The sequence below is a fragment of the Sinohyriopsis cumingii genome, unplaced genomic scaffold, assembly GCF_028554795.1.
Source record: "Sinohyriopsis cumingii isolate HCF-2022 unplaced genomic scaffold, ASM2855479v2 utg000810l, whole genome shotgun sequence".
Taxonomy (NCBI): domain Eukaryota; kingdom Metazoa; phylum Mollusca; class Bivalvia; order Unionida; family Unionidae; genus Sinohyriopsis; species Sinohyriopsis cumingii.
In genome coordinates this window covers 887,570-905,643 of record NW_028315933.1, presented here as the reverse complement: position 1 = coordinate 905,643, position 18,074 = coordinate 887,570, and the positions used below count along the sequence as shown (strand labels likewise).

The 18,074-nt window shown below is 34.9% G+C and overlaps 2 protein-coding genes across 5 annotated transcripts in view; one reads left to right on the top strand and one right to left on the bottom strand.

Annotated features, from left to right (window-relative positions):
- The window catches only part of LOC149773227 (glucosamine-6-phosphate deaminase 2-like), a 54,083-nt gene extending 47,802 nt beyond the window's left edge, over positions 1-6,281 (top strand). The window contains exon 7 of the mRNA XM_089946625.1: positions 6,186-6,281. Within this exon, the coding sequence (XP_089802751.1) occupies positions 6,186-6,191 (6 nt within the window). The 3' untranslated portion in view covers positions 6,192-6,281. The remainder of the gene's footprint in view (positions 1-6,185) is intronic.
- LOC149773226 (alpha-N-acetylgalactosaminidase-like) overlaps positions 1-18,074 on the bottom strand; it is a 41,162-nt gene that overhangs the window by 5,902 nt on the left and 17,186 nt on the right. For all 4 annotated transcript variants that reach the window (XM_089946621.1, XM_089946619.1, XM_089946618.1 and 1 more), the window contains 2 exons: positions 12,067-12,228; positions 9,108-9,305 (listed from right to left, as the gene is read on the bottom strand). In XM_089946621.1, coding sequence (XP_089802747.1) covers positions 9,108-9,305; positions 12,067-12,228 — 360 coding nt within the window. The remainder of the gene's footprint in view (positions 1-9,107; positions 9,306-12,066; positions 12,229-18,074) is intronic.

Here is an 18,074-nt window from a genome sequence, read left to right as displayed (position 1 = left end):
AGACCCCTGCCCTGGGGGAAATAAACCTGCAAAACATATTTGCTAGGAGAAAGGGGTCAAGTCAAAAGACCCATTATGAGGGACAAGATTATCACAGTCCAGTCCAGAGGAACATGAACCCTCCCAATTCTGGAGAGAAAATTAATCTGCACATATACAAAGTTCTGATTTGACTTATCTAGGTTGAGAATAAGACCAAGACAATTCACCATCAACCAACAGAAGGCCAGGTCCTTCAAAAGAGAATCTCTGAGGACACTGAATCAACCAGTTGTCAAAATAGTGGAGGATGGGGATGCCATAAGACCTCAAGTGGACTGATGCTGCCCCCCTCACCATGGTCAAGACTCTTAGGATAAAGATAAAGCTGACTGGATTATTTGTGGATTGGTTTTGTGGAATTTAATGCTAATTATCAGCACATGATAGGCAATGCATGGTGGCTGATATACTTGGTATAGGAAGAACGTGGAAAGATCCTGGGAAGAACCAGTGACCAATGGGAGACTACAGGCAAACTTTCTTAGATACCCATGTTGGTAGAACTGAGAAGTGAGATGTTTGTGTGCTGCAGAACCAAATGACATTCCTGAATGAGACTGTAGTCTCCATCTTAAAGAAATCTTCTCCAAAAAATATGTTTAAGGATTATAGGTTCATTATGAGCAGAAACTTTCATATTTGTTTTTAATATCAGAAGGCTACAGTAATAGATACCCAGTGTTTGCTTGTTTTCCACCCTCTTGACTACATCCATCCTGTATACTTCCTTCCTTAATTGAGCTTGTTTGGACTTTTGAAAGAAGATGGGGGTTGTGAGAGGGGAGAATGCTCTCACAAAAAAAAGCTGGTATCTGTCCTTTAAAGTGAAATGATCCCACACATGATCCATGATGCCTACCAAACTCCTGAAAAAATGGTTAAATAAGCACCTATTAGGATACTGGGAATAGGAAGACACTGCAAAAGACGGTACAACTCCCTAAGTCCAACCCTGTCCTTCTTTGGTGAAGGAGGAGGAGTCTGAAAACTTTCTCCATTATCCTCTCTGGCCACCTCATCTTGTGATCAATGGGCTAAGGGAGGTTTCAATTGAGGCTGCTTGTAAGACTGTTGAGGCTGCAGCTGTTTGAAGAACTTGGGAGAAGGGCCCATACAGCAATCAGAGTGGGTGCACTTCTTGGCTGGTTGCAACAGGACTGGAATAGCTTTTAAGGACATGACTTGAGTTGCTGGTCCCTCAAATCTTCTGATGTTACTGAAGGAATGACGTCTCTGAAAAGTGTCTCTGCCTCGTGCAGAGAAGCCCTTAAAAAGGATCATGCTATGGTCCAGCAAGACCTCAGATGTCTCAATGGCTGCATCCCTATGGACACAAAGAAGTTAAGCTGAGAGTGCCACTGACATGGTGAGCACAAGGTGTCATGTCTTCATGTGCTGAAGACAATGAGTCCACTTTCAAGAAACTGAAGGAGACTGCCGAAAAGAGATCAGAATGTGAGGGATTGTCATCATGGTTGCATGTCTTAAGCTCCAAGGCCTCCAAGGCTTTTACCAGGTGGCAAGTCCAATGGAAGGAGCCAATGATTAATCCTTCACTGGCACTGACAGCTTTGTCAGAATTACCCAGGATCCCTGGCCTTTGGGCAATCTCTAAACCACTGAGTTCATGGTATGTCCAACATGAGAAGCTGAATTTTCCAACAGTGAAGAGATCCAGACCCCTCCTGTGAATGGAGTAGATGTCCAGAGATGAAGAGGAGGAAGAGGGACCTTTCTTGTTCGCTGTATATGTGGCAGCTGTCCAGAGAAGACAAATTGGACATCCATCCATAACATCCAGTGCATGATAGTCAGGTGGGGTACATATCCCACAGGGTCTTTCTTTGCCTGCACCAACCAATACCCTGCAACAAGTTATTCATTGAAAGAGAAAAAAATCACAAAAAACACACGGGAAATAAAATCCAGTAACCAAAAAAGGGTAGCCAGTACTTACCCTAGCATCAGAACTATGAAGGAGTTTACAATTCAATCAAGCACTGCATGCTAAGGAAGCTGCAAAAACTCTTAAACATTTGCAAAATGAACACAGAAAACACTCAAATAAAAAGTAACGACTGTGAGGAGATACACACTCAATCAATACAAAAATGGTTGGAAGACTACTGACTAGGACTATGGAGTCCAAATTTTATATCATGTTCTTTCAATTCTATCCCTCCAATACTAACTGGTGATGGATGAGAAACTAACTGGAGGAGAGGAAAAATCAGCTTGGACTGGGGACTAAGAGTCCTGCAAAAGGAAAGCAAAGCAATAGCAACAGGTGATGTATTATGCTATTTAGAAGTCTACCAATGTTGGGATGGAGGTACTTACAGGGAAAATACTGTTGACCTTGCACCAGACTGAGCAGACCATTCACTAAGAACTAGTTCTACCAGAGACAGGCTATAAGAATCCCTTTGCATTTCTGATGTCTCAATTTCTGTACTTTTCAGTACCAAAACCATGGGGGGGGGGCTATTGGCATAGGGTGAAAATCCCTCTGAAGAGACTAATAGTGCATCTACAGACAAGTGAATTGGGTCTGGAACCAGAGAGACAAAAGGTGGGCAGTTTGTAATTCCACCTTGTTGCAAAAAAGTGTATCACTCAACAACTTCAAAGTGCAAAAATCTGATTAAAGACAAACTGATAAATAAACCATTTGTTGTGAATAACCCTTTCTTTAAAGCAAGTCAGCCAGGACATTGAGCCTACTAGGAATGTGTCTCATCTACATGGCTATCTTTATTTGGAAGCACCAATGAAGATACTTCTACATAGGTCAGGTAATTATGTCAGACATGATAAAGGCTACTTTCCTGTATAGATGATCCTTCCAAGACTCAAAAGAATTAATTATTATCTTAATTTTCTGAGGTAATTTCTATGGACCCCATTAACCAATTACTGTGATGAAGCACAGCAACAGATGGGCTCCCCAGCAATATGAACTAGTGTCTGTACAAACCATAGCTTCATCTTGTGGCTTTTGTTTGTTGCACCAATAACATAGCAATGGTACTACTTCATACATGCCAACCCCTGGCGAGGAAAGGTGTAATCCAAATGGATAAAAAGAGTAATCGGAGCAGAAAATGAGTAATCCACATATAACATAAAATAATTCAATGAGCATATGTACAAAACAATTTATTTACCCCTTCTGGTCTTTTGACATCAATTACTACTTCAAATTTTCATATATAATAGTGCTTTGAGTTTTAAAAAGCAACAGTCCCTCATACTGCATTTCAAAACACTTTGTACCAGCTGAGATTATGAATGTTTTGCACACCAGTAGAGAACCAAATGCTGGGTTACAGAGCCTGGATCTGAATTCAGTTTTATTTTTCTTAACAATACTGAACAATCTCTCACAGTCAGCATTAGAATGGTAAACAGCCAATATTCCTTTCATAACCTGACAAAGAAGAGGAAATATATATCTTCCAGTTACTGGATCTTTTAGCTGGGAAATAAGGTGCCATTGCACATCAATTCTATCCGCATGAAGTACATCGTCAGGTAGAATGCCAACTTGGTACTTCAGGGGTTCTCCTTCTAATTTATCGGCAACCTTTCATGCAGCAAGGTGCGTCATATGAGAGGGACAACCTGATATGTACACTGATGGAGACATTTTTAAAAATACAGAATGCAACTACTTTATGAATTTCAGTCATCCTTGATGCATTATCAGCTGAAAACCCCATACAGTTCTGCCAACTTATGTTTATTCAAAGCATTATTAAGCAAATAAGAAATGTTTTCTCCAGTGGAATCTACTGTTAATTCTGATAATGAAAGAAGAGCACTCTGACTTTGCTCTTTTCATTGTCAAAGTCTCTTACACAGACTGGGTACAACTTTTTGTCATCATAATCACTGCTCCTGTCTGTGCAATACTAAACGGCCGAATTTTCATGGCTTCTGCAATTTTAAGTAAAGTATCTTCTGCTAAACACCTAACAATATTAGATGATTTTGTTCTTGCACATGCATACATTCTGCAATTTTGGAATCAGGAAACTCCCGTCTGAACAAAGGACCAATGTAGTCTTCTACCGCTAGAGGTTGTCCATGTTTTATTAAGAACTCGGTAGATAACGCATCTGCATTTATAAAATTTGTGTCCACAATTTAGTTCTGCAGTATAAAATGAAGTTACCTCAGTACTGGAGTTAGTAAACAAGCTAATTCAAGGTTTCTTGTTTTACCACCATGACCAATATTAAAATCCTTTCCATGCAGCCTTCAAGGGGCATGAAGATCCCTTTTCGTCTTTTCCTAATCCATCTGTGAAATTATTTGAAAAATGTTTTTGCTCTAACATGCATTGACTAAAATAAATCTGACAACTTTTAATGCCAAATACCTACAGACTGGTTCTGTTCTGAATTAGAACAAAGGATTTGGAAGCAAAGATTAACAAGTGTACTCTTATGTCATAGTTACATAGAATCCGTCTTTTCTAGAATACAGTCTGTGGATTAATGGGATGTTAATAAAAATGAGAAAACAAATTATTAATTTTTTGGGAGGGGGATATACCAAAGACATATAATCCAAATACAGTTACACATAAGACGTAATTTAGTGAAGAAAAGCATAATAATTACGCCAAAAGCAGAATGGTTGGCATGTATGCTAGTTTAGTCTTGTTCATAACTCAGTGATCATGTCAACCAGAAATCAAGGTGTCACTGGGTAAACAGGGCCTTCTGCAAAGGGTGCATGAAAAGGCGGACACTTCTGCATTGTGCAAATTGAGGACTTGCAAAAATTTGTGCTTATATCCACTTCCTGTTTGAAAAACATCTACAGGAATCCAATAATCCTTACTACACATACACAAGAAAAGTAAATGAGATTGAAACCGGTCAAAAACTCCATTCCCAGGTTGACAAAATACTGAGATGGATTGAGATCCAACTTTACTCAGTTTGCTACAAAGCCTAGATGACCTAAAAGGGACAGATTATTTCTGTCCTTTACCAAAATTGCACTTACTATATATTTTTAGACAATGTTGTCCTGATGTGGCACAGTCACTGCTGAAGAATCTGACTAGAAAATAGTGATGACTTTTAACAATGTTGAGACCTAATGGGAGTGCATGAAACTGTTACATTTCTCTACGGTAGGCAAACCAAAGGGAGTTGCAAAATGCCAGGTGAAAAGGGACATGAAAATATGCATCAGTTAGGTCTAAACTGACAACCAATGTGTCCCATTTTATGGAAAGCCTAATTGACTGCATTGTTTCCTATCTGAACTTTGATACAGCAGTGTGTTCTCTGAACCCACTGAGGTCTATGTCAGGCCTGAGTTTTCCACTGGATTTGGGCACTAGAAAAAGCTAAAAATAAAACCTACAAGAGTTCAATCTTTGGACGATCTCTAAATTTCAGTTTTCTCCAAATCTGACAGCATGTCCATCTCGAAAGGAGAAAATGAAAGGGATAAATGAATAGATGCTGCTCCACAACAACTTGTTTCTGAAAATATTTCAATCCAATACTGGGGTAAATGAAGGAGTCTGGTGTCAACCATCAGGCTATTGGCTAGCTGTCCAGGTGGCAAGTCAATGATGGTTGTTGGCCAAAAATTTGGCAAAGGGGAAATAACATGAAGAGACGCACCATAAAAATGATTTTGGCGAACACACTGGAGCAAGTATTTAGACTTTTGTCTTGTTTGATTGTTACTGGATTGTTCAAGATATTTTAAGAGGAATATTTAAGAATAGCTCTTACATTTTTTGTTAAATTCATGACCAAAGTAGAAATTTGTGCTTTGTCCCAATGGTAAAGAATGACTGGCTAAGAAAAATTACAAGTTCAACAATGCTTAGATATCAGAGTTTAAGCATGTACAGGCAAGTAGCAAAGGTCCTGAGTCTGCATGGTATGTTTCAAAGGTATGCATCTTCTGTGCTTCTTAAACAGTTTGAAGTCTTCATGCAAATGAATTAAGTTCAAGCCCTAGATAAGATACAAGTTAAAAATATATTACAAGATAATTAATTGTAAAACGGGGATAAATTATTCATAAAAACATGAATACATCACACATTTTTTTCATTTTTGTTTCAAGTCTAAATCAATTTTTATTTTTAAAATTTGTATTTACAGTGGTGAAAGTTACCAGCAATTTTTTGGATTTGAGCCATGAAGAGAATAAAGCCCTTAAGGCTGAAGCTCAGGAATACATCTAAAGTCCAAGTCTGAAACCTCATCTGTGGAGTTAACATAGCTTGAAGGAATAATGAATAGCAGCCAGCAACCTCACAAACCCAGCAACAGGAAAACCGAAGAAAGAACTTCTTTGTAGGCTGAACATGGATGGGTGTCCTGTCATTACAGCATTCTAATGCTGACACAGAAAGGGCATTCTCCATTCTTCACAAAATACATAATGATTTAAGGGGGAAATCTGGACCAGAGAATTAAAGACAATCTTTTACGTGTAGAGCTTCATAATTATAATGAATGTCATCAGTAGTCATCGGACACTGATCTTGTGAAGGAAACTAAAAATGCTATTAGATTTTATTTAAAAAATCTTTGCAGTGAACTTAAGACAAACAATTCTTCCTTTTTCATTGGCTGACAATATACTGACTCAACAATTATTATTGTGACATTTCCATCAAAATCTGATTTATGCCCAAAACTGGCCGATTTATTATACTATGAAGAGAATATATAATATGGCAAAAATTCATTTTATTTTTCTCAATCCCCTTGGAATTTAAAATCTACCAGTTTGAATTCTGATTCTGTCATATGTACGATGGTGGTTGATAATGATTTGGCCCAAATACCAGTCCTGGTGGCAAGCCATACCTCCTCTATTCTACAACCAAATAAAAACAGCAACTGAATGGGTGTGGCTTGAGTGATCACAAGCAAAACCAGTCATCTTGTTTTACTCAATCTAAGTGAGATGAGGCTGACATGGCATTAGCCATGGAATGGTACATAACCCTGTTGATGACCATGGCAATCCTGAACATAGACTTCCATGTACGATTGCTGCCTGATATTTCTGTCAGTTAAACAATTGCCAGGTTTAACATGGAAGATGTAGCCATAATGGTATGCATAAACTTAGAGATAGCATGGAATACCCACCTTGTAAAATAGCAAGGTCAGCATATTCACTGCCAAAATATTTTTATCTAATTTCAGAAGCTCATAACTGTGTCCAAATAGGCTTTGATACCAGCATAATGAAAACATTGCTTGCCTAGTAGCTAACTTTTAAAAAAAGAATGCCTCAGATTTGCTAGGATCATGTATCTTGTGCAACAGATGGTCTAATGTTTCCCATACTTGACTGACTGCAGCAGTAGACTGAAGAAGGAATGTTCACTCTAAGTCTAAATCTTCATCTTAAAGACTTGGTTTGCAATTGGCAGTAATGGGTACTGAGAAGTTGGCAACACTCTATATAATTTCTTGACTGTAACTTTAAAGCTGAACTCAGTCCATTCTATTGTATGATCTAAGTGTGCTATGTCATCAAGGATATCCTCATACTCACAGCTGAGGTTGTCCTCCCCAGGCACTATCTCCATGTCTGTGTAGAACATTCCTGGAGGCATTTACAAAGCACTGTCATCATCTCTAAATGTGCCACACTACTCTTCCAACTACAACTGAGCAAATGAATTACCAGTTGTATCATTACCTGGGAAAGTGCCATGCCTTGTCTTGCCGATATAGATGGCTGAAAAATATGCCAGCAGGCTGATTGGGCAGTCAGACCAGTTGCTGGCTTAAATGTAAGCTCTGGAACCTTGCATGCAGAATCTGTGGCAAAATTGACAGATCAGTCAAACTGTATCATATATTGTTCCACAAACCAAGGAACTGTGGGCAGGTATTCAGCACAGCTTGTCATAGTGAGACATGCCTGGTCACTAAACAAGTACAGCTGGAAGGACAGCTTCACTTATGAATGCTTAGGAAGAATATGGCAACTCCACAACACTTTGTTCCTCCTATTTGCTGATGTAGCAATCACAGTCAACATTGTACTGATAATTTTGATTTGGGGGGAAGGCTCAAAATGTTGCATTCCATCCAAGACTACACTCCTTGCACTGGACGTTTTTGCACAACACACTGGACTAGATGCCTTCTGACTAAAATGCACAGGCATGGCAGGTTGAGGATAATGAACACCTTCTGAAAGGAAGACACATCTCATGCTAGTCTTCAATAGCTCTACATTTTTAGCAATTACTGCTTTTTAACAGAATAAAAAAGGACTACAGAAATTCTGAAAATTAGAACTTGACAGCACAAATCACAATAACATCATTCCATACTTAATATAAGAGAAAAATATAAATAGTCATGTTTGCTACAAAGCACAGATTTCTGGCCCAGATTTAATCAAATATATTAAAGAGGCTAATATCATCAAGATTAAAGCATTAATTAGTACAAAATCTGTATCAAGATTAAAGCATTAATTAGTACAAAACCTGTATCAAGATTAAAGCATTAATTAGTACAAAACCTGTATCAAGATTAAAGTATTAATTAGCACAAAATCTGTATCAAGATTAAAGCATTAATTAGTACAAAATCTGTATCAAGATTAAAGCATTAATTAGTACAAAACCTGTATCAAGATTAAAGTATTAATTAGCACAAAATCTGTATCAAGATTAAAGCATTAATTAGTACAAAATCTGTATCAAGATTAAAGCATTAATTAGTACAAAATCTGTATCAAAATTAAACATTAGTGATCTTTTATGTATACTTTTCCTTCCTCTCCTGTCATTGCAGCAGCAGTAACATGGTGGCTACAAAGCACACATTTATACATCCAACAAAACAATTTTCCATCTGCAGAATCCATAGGACCAACATTTTGCCATTAGGGGCATATTCACAATCCAATGAACTGATATCTTCTCCAAGGAAAGTCTAAACTTAGAAGTCGTCTTTTTATCATAGGAAATAAGGTGATAACATTTTCTCAAGACAGACATATTCCATACTAACCCAGATGGCAGAAAGAATTTGGATACTCACCTTATATACAACTCTGCCAGCAATCCCCATTGGGTCCTGGTTGATTGCAATCAATCTTTTGTTCTGAAGAAGAGCTTTGGAAGAAGGACGGATGGTCCTCAGGTCAACTGACATGATGAGAGGAGCAGCAAATATTGTCCACATGGCCATCTGGGTTCTCTCCTGGTCTGGACTCAGACCATAGTTTCCAATCACCAACTGAAAAGGTCAGAGAACCTAAATTGCAATGTTTTAAGGGTTGTACATTCTGTTCTCATATATACACAGATCTGCCCACTAATAAATGAAATACAGAGCAAACATTTTTACTCCTTCCAGTAAAACTATCAATGCATGATGAAATTACTGTGGTCAATAGATGATCTTCAATTTTTAAAATTTTTTATAGTTAAAATGGAAAGGCCATTTCATTAGTAATGCAAATTTCAGCATACTGCTAAACAGATCTACTATGAGATAATAAAATCATCAGAAAGACTGGGCAGGGTACTGCCATAATATCATTCCATACAACTGACCAATACAACAAACCCTCTGACCAACAGGTACAGATTTTATCTGCAAATTAGCAGCCATGCTTTTATTTTCTTTACATTTAACAGGAAATCTAAAATTATTTTGTGAAAAACATTATTGAAAATGATCTATGCAAAGTCATGTGGCATAAAGAAATAAATGATTTAGTAATACCTCAAACTATATACTTACAAACTCACTTTTACACAGATACAAAAGAATTTCAAAATTGAATTTGAATGTGCTCTCCAAAGAGCACTAGATTGAGTTTGTCTAAGCTTGTCTAGACATGGTGTGAAGAAAATGACATGGTCCTTAATACTGCCAAAACCAAAGTCGGACTTGTCAGAACAAAACAAAGGCTTTCAGGACTAAAGCATAAACATTTTAATCACGATAATGGCAAGAAATTTTTGTAAAAGTAAATAATAGTTTATTGAGTAATGAACATATCAATCGCATCATTATGAATGTTAACACTTACCTTTGGTCACATATGAAAATTTGAAATTTCATTCTTGTGAAACATCACAGTGTTCTACACAAATTTTGTTAACACATCATTTGACTATGGCATTAGTTTTTGGGTTATTGTATATTTAAAAGCCTATAAAAACAATTACAATTACAAAAAAGGGCCTGTAAAATTATACTTGATGTTCCATATAAAATAAATATGAAAAAAATGGATCAGCTGATAAACTGATGTATGCATAGATATATATTTCTCATAAAAGCAAAAATTCCAATAAGTCAAAAAGTCAAACTTCTGAATATTTATGCTATTCTTCCAGTCAAACAAAACAGGACACTATGTGTGTGTGTGTGTGTGTGTGTATGTATGTATGTGTGTATGTACATACATACACATGCATGTATGTATATACACACGTGCAGACGCCACTTGCAATCCAATTTTCTTATAACAACAAGCTTACAAAACAAAAAAGAAACTTCTTAAAAGCTTTCAGTAATCAGATGACCTTTATGGAATAATATATTCCAAAGGAAATTGAAAAGGCTCAAATTGCACGGCCCTTAATGAAAGGATGATTACCTGGATATAATATATCATTAAACATTCAGTTTCCACAACTTTCAGCAGGCATTTCCCCATGTCATATTGTACATACACTCTCCTCATATGCACATTTATTTCTTGATTTGATTACATGTAATGGAATGGAATGAACATGACATAGCTGTCTTTTAGTGTCAGGACCATTCCATTCAACCTAAATGGTACCCAGGGAAGGCATCTTGTTAAAGACATATAATAGAGCACTCTTATTACTCAAATAGTTCATAAGAAAATGATACAAAATTCTAAAACGCATCTATGGATGACTACAGTACACTTTAAGCCCCCTCCCTCGCTACCATGTATGTTTTTCCTGGAAGAGAACAGTATACGTTTGGATCCTTTACCACCAATTTACTAAGGTAGATCTGTGTACAAGCATATTCTGTGATTCATGCTTATTCTTATATATTGTTACAATCAGTTCAAGTATGCATACACAGGTGTGTGTGTGTGTGATGTCAAGGTACTAATGTGAGATTTTTTGTGTAAATACTGTACATAAATGATGGCCTCAAGAAAGATCAGTTCTTCATAGCTAATTGAGTTACCCTCTAATAGAAAAAATATTATTATTATTACTTGTAGTTTCATTTACCCCTTATCCTATTCTTTTACTACTATTTACTGACTTACTTGCTCCCGCCTAAAACCACAAGGATGAAGCAACAATACCAGACCACATACAAAACACATTAACCCAATACAGCATAATCATTCAGAAACATTAACACAATTAATAGTTATTTTCAGTGAAAAGATAACATTACCACAATGTTTTGAAAGATCCATTGAGCTTAGGAGAACCAGAAATTTAAACATGAGAAAATCAAGAGTGTTATGTGAGTTTTATTAAATTCACACAACATTCACTTTACATTCATATAAATGTCACCGATACTTGATATTGTAATTTCTAACAAAGGGACTATGTTTGAATCTTAATAAGCTGTATGAAATGTTTGGAAATTAAATAGTTGCCTGACTGTCATTATTAATTTTCAACTTACCTACTATCAGTTAAATGCAAAATATTTTTATTTCAAATAAAGGTGAAGAAAATTATTAATGCTTATTTTCTAATTATAATGGTATGCTGAAAAAATTTCTTTTTGAAATATCTGGATAACAATTGTGGCAGAGAACTAAGTTTGCATCTCTGCAGTACAAAAATTCAGTTTCAACTATAATAAAGAATTCATGTTATTTTTAATTCATGATCAAAGATTTTTCTAACTTCCAATTTTCTTTCTTTTCAAAGGATTATTCATAATACATCATAACTTTTAACTTGTTTTCCTTTTAAAATCCAGAATTAAGACTTGTCAAAAATAAATGTAGTGCAAGTTCATGTAATTTTACCATATCTGGATCATTCCAGGCTCCAGGTCCAGCAAAAGATAGGAAATTTTGATCATTATTAGCATAGTAATTGATAATGCTCTTCATGCTGTCCCAATCATCATTCACGTCATCAAAATTTCTCCACGCATTGCTATACTTTTGGACTGCTGCATAATCAGACTGAAATGGAAATTGATTGGCATTAATATTAAGACAATCATCGACATGCTAGCATAAGCACCAATGAGAAGCAAGAAATAGACAATTGAAGACATACTAAAATAATCACCAATGAGAAGCGAGGAGAAATAAAGACAACTGCAGACATGCTACAATAATCACCAATGAGAAGTGAGGAGAAATAAAGACAATTGTAGACATGCTAATCACCAATGAAAAGCGAGGAGAAATGAAGACAATTGTAGACATGCTAATCACCAATGAAAAGCGAGGAGAAATGAAGACAACTGCAGACATGCTAGAATAATCACCAATGAAAAGCGAGGAGAAATAAAGACAATTGTAGACATGCTAATCACCAATGAAAAGCGAGGAGAAATGAAGACAACTGCAGACATGCTAGAATAATCACCAATGAAAAGCGAGGAGAAATGAAGACAATTGCAGACATGCTAGAATAATCACCAATGAGAAGTGAGGAGAAATGAAGACAATTGTAGACATGCTAATCACCAATGAAAAGCGAGGAGAAATGAAGACAACTGCAGACATGCTAGAATAATCACCAATGAAAAGTGAGGAGAAATGAAGACAATTGTAGACATGCTAATCACCAATGAAAAGCGAGGAGAAATGAAGACAACTGCAGACATGCTAGAATAATCACCTATGAAAAGCGAGGAGAAATGAAGACAATTGTAGACATGCTAATCACCAATGAAAAGCGAGGAGAAATGAAGACAATTGCAGACATGCTAGAATAATCACCAATGAAAAGTGAGGAGAAATGAAGACAATTGTAGACATGCTAATCACCAATGAAAAGCGAGGAGAAATGAAGACAACTGCAGACATGCTAGAATAATCACCAATGAAAAGTGAGGAGAAATAAAGACAATTGTGAAATGAGAAGAAATAAGTCTTTTATAGACAATTTTGAATAATGCAAGTTTATTTTTATTTGTGGGTAACAATATTTAGGGATTTCATGGTTGCTATGAATATAGACCTAAAATACCAACACCAAATATCTTCATCAAAAATACTTGGTAATATCCAGAAATTGAAACTTCAGTGGTCCCTCACTATAAAGTACCTCAATATGGCATGACACCTTTCATAAGGTAAGAATGATCAAAGATCCCATTACATTATATAAAACCATGTACCCTAGTATAAGGGTGACCCCACCTACACACTCTTGTGAGGAATTACTGTAACAAAAACAATTTCAGTTGCAAAACCATGAAATGCAACACTCACAAATATAAATTAACAGAAAATAATTTTGCATGACTTTTGTACATTTTCTAAATGTAAATAAGCTGTAAATGTAACAGGCTGATGTAACCATGACTTTTGTACATTTTCTAAATGTAAATAAGCTGTAAATGTAACAGACTGATGTAACCATGACTTTTGTACATTTTCTAAATGTAAATAAGCTGTAAATGTAACAGACTGATGTAACCATGGCTTTTGTACATTTTCTAAATGTAAATAAGCTGTAAATGTAACAGACTGATGTAACCATGGCTTTTGTACATTTTCTAAATGTAAATAAGCTGTAAATGTAACAGACTGATGTAACCATGGCTTTTGTACATTTTCTAAATGTAAATAAGCTGTAAATGTAACAGACTGATGTAACCATGACTTTTGTACATTTTCTAAATGTAAATAAGCTGTAAATGTAACAGACTGATGTAACCATGACTTTTGTACATTTTCTAAATGTAAATAAGCTGTAAATGTAACAGACTGATGTAACCATGACTTTTGTACATTTTCTAAATGTAAATAAGCTGTAAATGTAACAGACTGATGTAACCATGACTTTTGTACATTTTCTAAACGTAAATAAGCTGTAAATGTAACAGACTGATGTAACCATGACTTTTGAACATTTTCTAAATGTAAATAAGCTGTAAATGTAACAGACTGATGTAACCATGACTTTTGTACATTTTCTAAATGTAAATAAGCTGTAAATGTAACAGACTGATGTAACCATGACTTTTGAACATTTTCTAAATGTAAATAAGCTGTAAATGTAACAGACTGATGTAACCATGACTTTTGTACATTTTCTAAATGTAAATAAGCTGTAAATGTAACAGACTGATGTAACCATGACTTTTGTACATTTTCTAAATGTAAATAAGCTGTAAATGTAACAGACTGATGTAACCATGACTTTTGTACATTTTCTAAATGTAAATAAGCTGTAAATGTAACAGACTGATGTAACCGTGACTTTTGAACATTTTCTAAATGTAAATAAGCTGTAATTGTAACAGACTGATGTAACCGTGACTTTTGTACATTTTCTAAATGTAAATAAGCTGTAAATGTAACAGACTGATGTAACCATGACTTTTGTACATTTTCTAAATGTAAATAAGCTGTAAATGTAACAGACTGATGTAACCATGACTTTTGTACATTTTCTAAATGTAAATAAGCTGTAAATGTAACAGACTTATGTAACCATGACTTTTGTACATTTTCTAAATGTAAATAAGCTGTAAATGTAACAGACTGATGTAACCATGACTTTTGTACATTTTCTAAATGTAAATAAGCTGTAAATGTAACAGACTGATGTAACCATGACTTTTGAACATTTTCTAAATGTAAATAAGCTGTAAATGTAACAGACTGATGTAACCATGGCTTTTGAACATTTTCTAAATGTAAATAAGCTGTAAATGTAACAGACTGATGTAACCATGGCTTTTGTACATTTTCTAAATGTAAATAAGCTGTAAATGTAACAGACTGATGTAACCATGGCTTTTGTACATTTTCTAAATGTAAATAAGCTGTAAATGTAACAGACTGATGTAACCATGGCTTTTGTACATTTTCTAAATGTAAATAAGCTGTAAATGTAACAGACTGATATAACCATGGCTTTTGTACATTTTCTAAATGTAAATAAGCTGTAAATGTAACAGACTGATGTAACCATGGCTTTTGTACATTTTCTAAATGTAAATAAGCTGTAAATGTAACAGACTGATGTAACCATGGCTTTTGTACATTTTCTAAATGTAAATAAGCTGTAAATGTAACAGACTGATGTAACCATGACTTTTGTACATTTTCTAAATGTAAATAAGCTGTAAATGTAACAGACTGATGTAACCGTGACTTTTGTACATTTTCTAAATGTAAATAAGCTGTAAATGTAACAGACTGATGTAACCGTGACTTTTGTACATTTTCTAAATGTAAATAAGCTGTAAATGTAACAGACTGATGTAACCGTGACTTTTGTACATTTTCTAAATGTAAATAAGCTGTAAATGTAACAGACTGATGTAACCGTGACTTTTGTACATTTTCTAAATGTAAATAAGCTGTAAATGTAACAGACTGATGTAACCGTGACTTTTGTACATTTTCTAAATGTAAATAAGCTGTAAATGTAACAGACTGATGTAACCGTGACTTTTGTACATTTTCTAAATGTAAATAAGCTGTAAATGTAACAGACTGATGTAACCGTGACTTTTGTACATTTTCTAAATGTAAATAAGCTGTAAATGTAACAGACTGATGTAACCGTGACTTTTGTACATTTTCTAAATGTAAATAAGCTGTAAATGTAACAGACTGATGTAACCGTGACTTTTGTACATTTTCTAAATGTAAATAAGCTGTAAATGTAACAGACTGATGTAACCGTGACTTTTGTACATTTTCTAAATGTAAATAAGCTGTAAATGTAACAGACTGATGTAACCGTGACTTTTGTACATTTTCTAAATGTAAATAAGCTGTAAATGTAACAGACTGATGTAACCGTGACTTTTGTACATTTTCTAAATGTAAATAAGCTGTAAATGTAACAGACTGATGTAACCGTGACTTTTGTACATTTTCTAAATGTAAATAAGCTGTAAATGTAACAGACTGATGTAACCGTGACTTTTGTACATTTTCTAAATGTAAATAAGCTGTAAATGTAACAGACTGATGTAACCGTGACTTTTGTACATTTTCTAAATGTAAATAAGCTGTAAATGTAACAGACTGATGTAACCGTGACTTTTGTACATTTTCTAAATGTAAATAAGCTGTAAATGTAACAGACTGATGTAACTGTGACTTTTGTACATTTTCTAAATGTAAATAAGCTGTAAATGTAACAGACTGATGTAACCGTGACGTGCAAGGGAAGTTATGACCGTAATAACATTGCTAGTATATTCGGCACAGAATAAGTCAGAATAAATCTATGCCCAATAATAATAGGAACTTAAACAAAATTAACTAAATTTTCATGAGACAAGACCCTGATACAGTGTGACCCTGCCATAGCACACACCATTATAACATGAATTCAAATACAACATGTTCATGGCATGGTTCCCAAAATTTCATATCCATTTATTTTTTTGTACTTGAAAAAAATAATTTATCTTCTTAAAAGTACAAAAAATGATGTGTAAAAAGTTCATTTTGTGTTAGAGATCATATATGAATCCTAATATGAAATGATCGTGCCATGGCTATTGAAATTATGTATGCATGTATTTTTCTCATAAATGAAAAATACATTTTCATCTTAAAAATATGAATAATGTGTAAAAAAAATGTTCATTCACGGATTGCATTGGGCCTTGCCATTGTTGCAAATTGTGATTTGTTTTGCCTTATTGATGACAAAATCTAGTGATATTTTTGCAATTACATTGTTAGCTGTTTAAACTTGTCTATACAATCTGGGATTGGAGTGGAGAAATTCAAATGCACCAAGAAAGGAAGTCACAAACTTGGGTATAAAATGCACTGGAATCTATTGATTGATAAGTAAACAAATTCTTTGTTCATAGTGAAAACCATCTTAACAGTGCATTGTTACATCATAATCATCTTATGCAGACATCTGGCCTGATTACTGTATGCAGACAGCTGGCCTGAGTACTGTATGCTGACATCTGGCCTGAGTACTGTATGCAGACATATTGCCTGAGTACTGTATGCAGACATCTGGACCAAAATGAAGGCTAATTTTTTTAAATTTACACAGAAAATATTTTATTTTGCTGAAACTTTACAGAAACTGGTTTCCTCTGAAGTACCAATCGTTCTGTATAAATACTATGCAAATGAAAAAAAAGTCAGTCCCAATCAATACTCTACAATTATTTGACATTGCCACCAGATTAATGAACAGGCATTTGTTTTGTCTTCAACATTTGTTCTTTAGCAATAACTCTAATAACACATGCACCCTTCATTAAAGCAAGCCAACAATAGTCTTCAATAAAAACAAAGCACCTTTCATCAAAGGAAATCAGCACCTAACTTAAATAAATAAAATGGGATCTGATGGATTGTTGCATTTTCCAAAGTGACAAGAAGACGTTTGTTTTGCAGTGAAAGTTTCCTTTTTGCAGAAAAAATGTTTATGCTTACAATCACTACTAATGGCAGCATAAAGCGCAAATTAATTTCCAATCTTTTGAAACCATAAACATGTGGCTGTCAAGTTACTTTTAATTTGTTCACATGTTTTCATTTCTCTATGAAAATCTTCATCCCTTGGGTAGCCTTGGCATAATAGCTGTCTCCAGCTGACCATAATCTATATGTACATTTAGCACATCAATAGCTACAACCGCATGCTATGGGCAACAATATCCTTGTTAACTGTTTAGTGACACGTGTTTGTTGACATTTGGATACAGATCAAACAAGACCTACCATTCATTATATGTCTTGTTTCTATTTTCAAATGGGATGTGACTGATACATGAATTTTATAACCTGTGTACTATACTCCAATTCATGGATTTTTCATACACATATATGGTACTTAACACATTATGGAT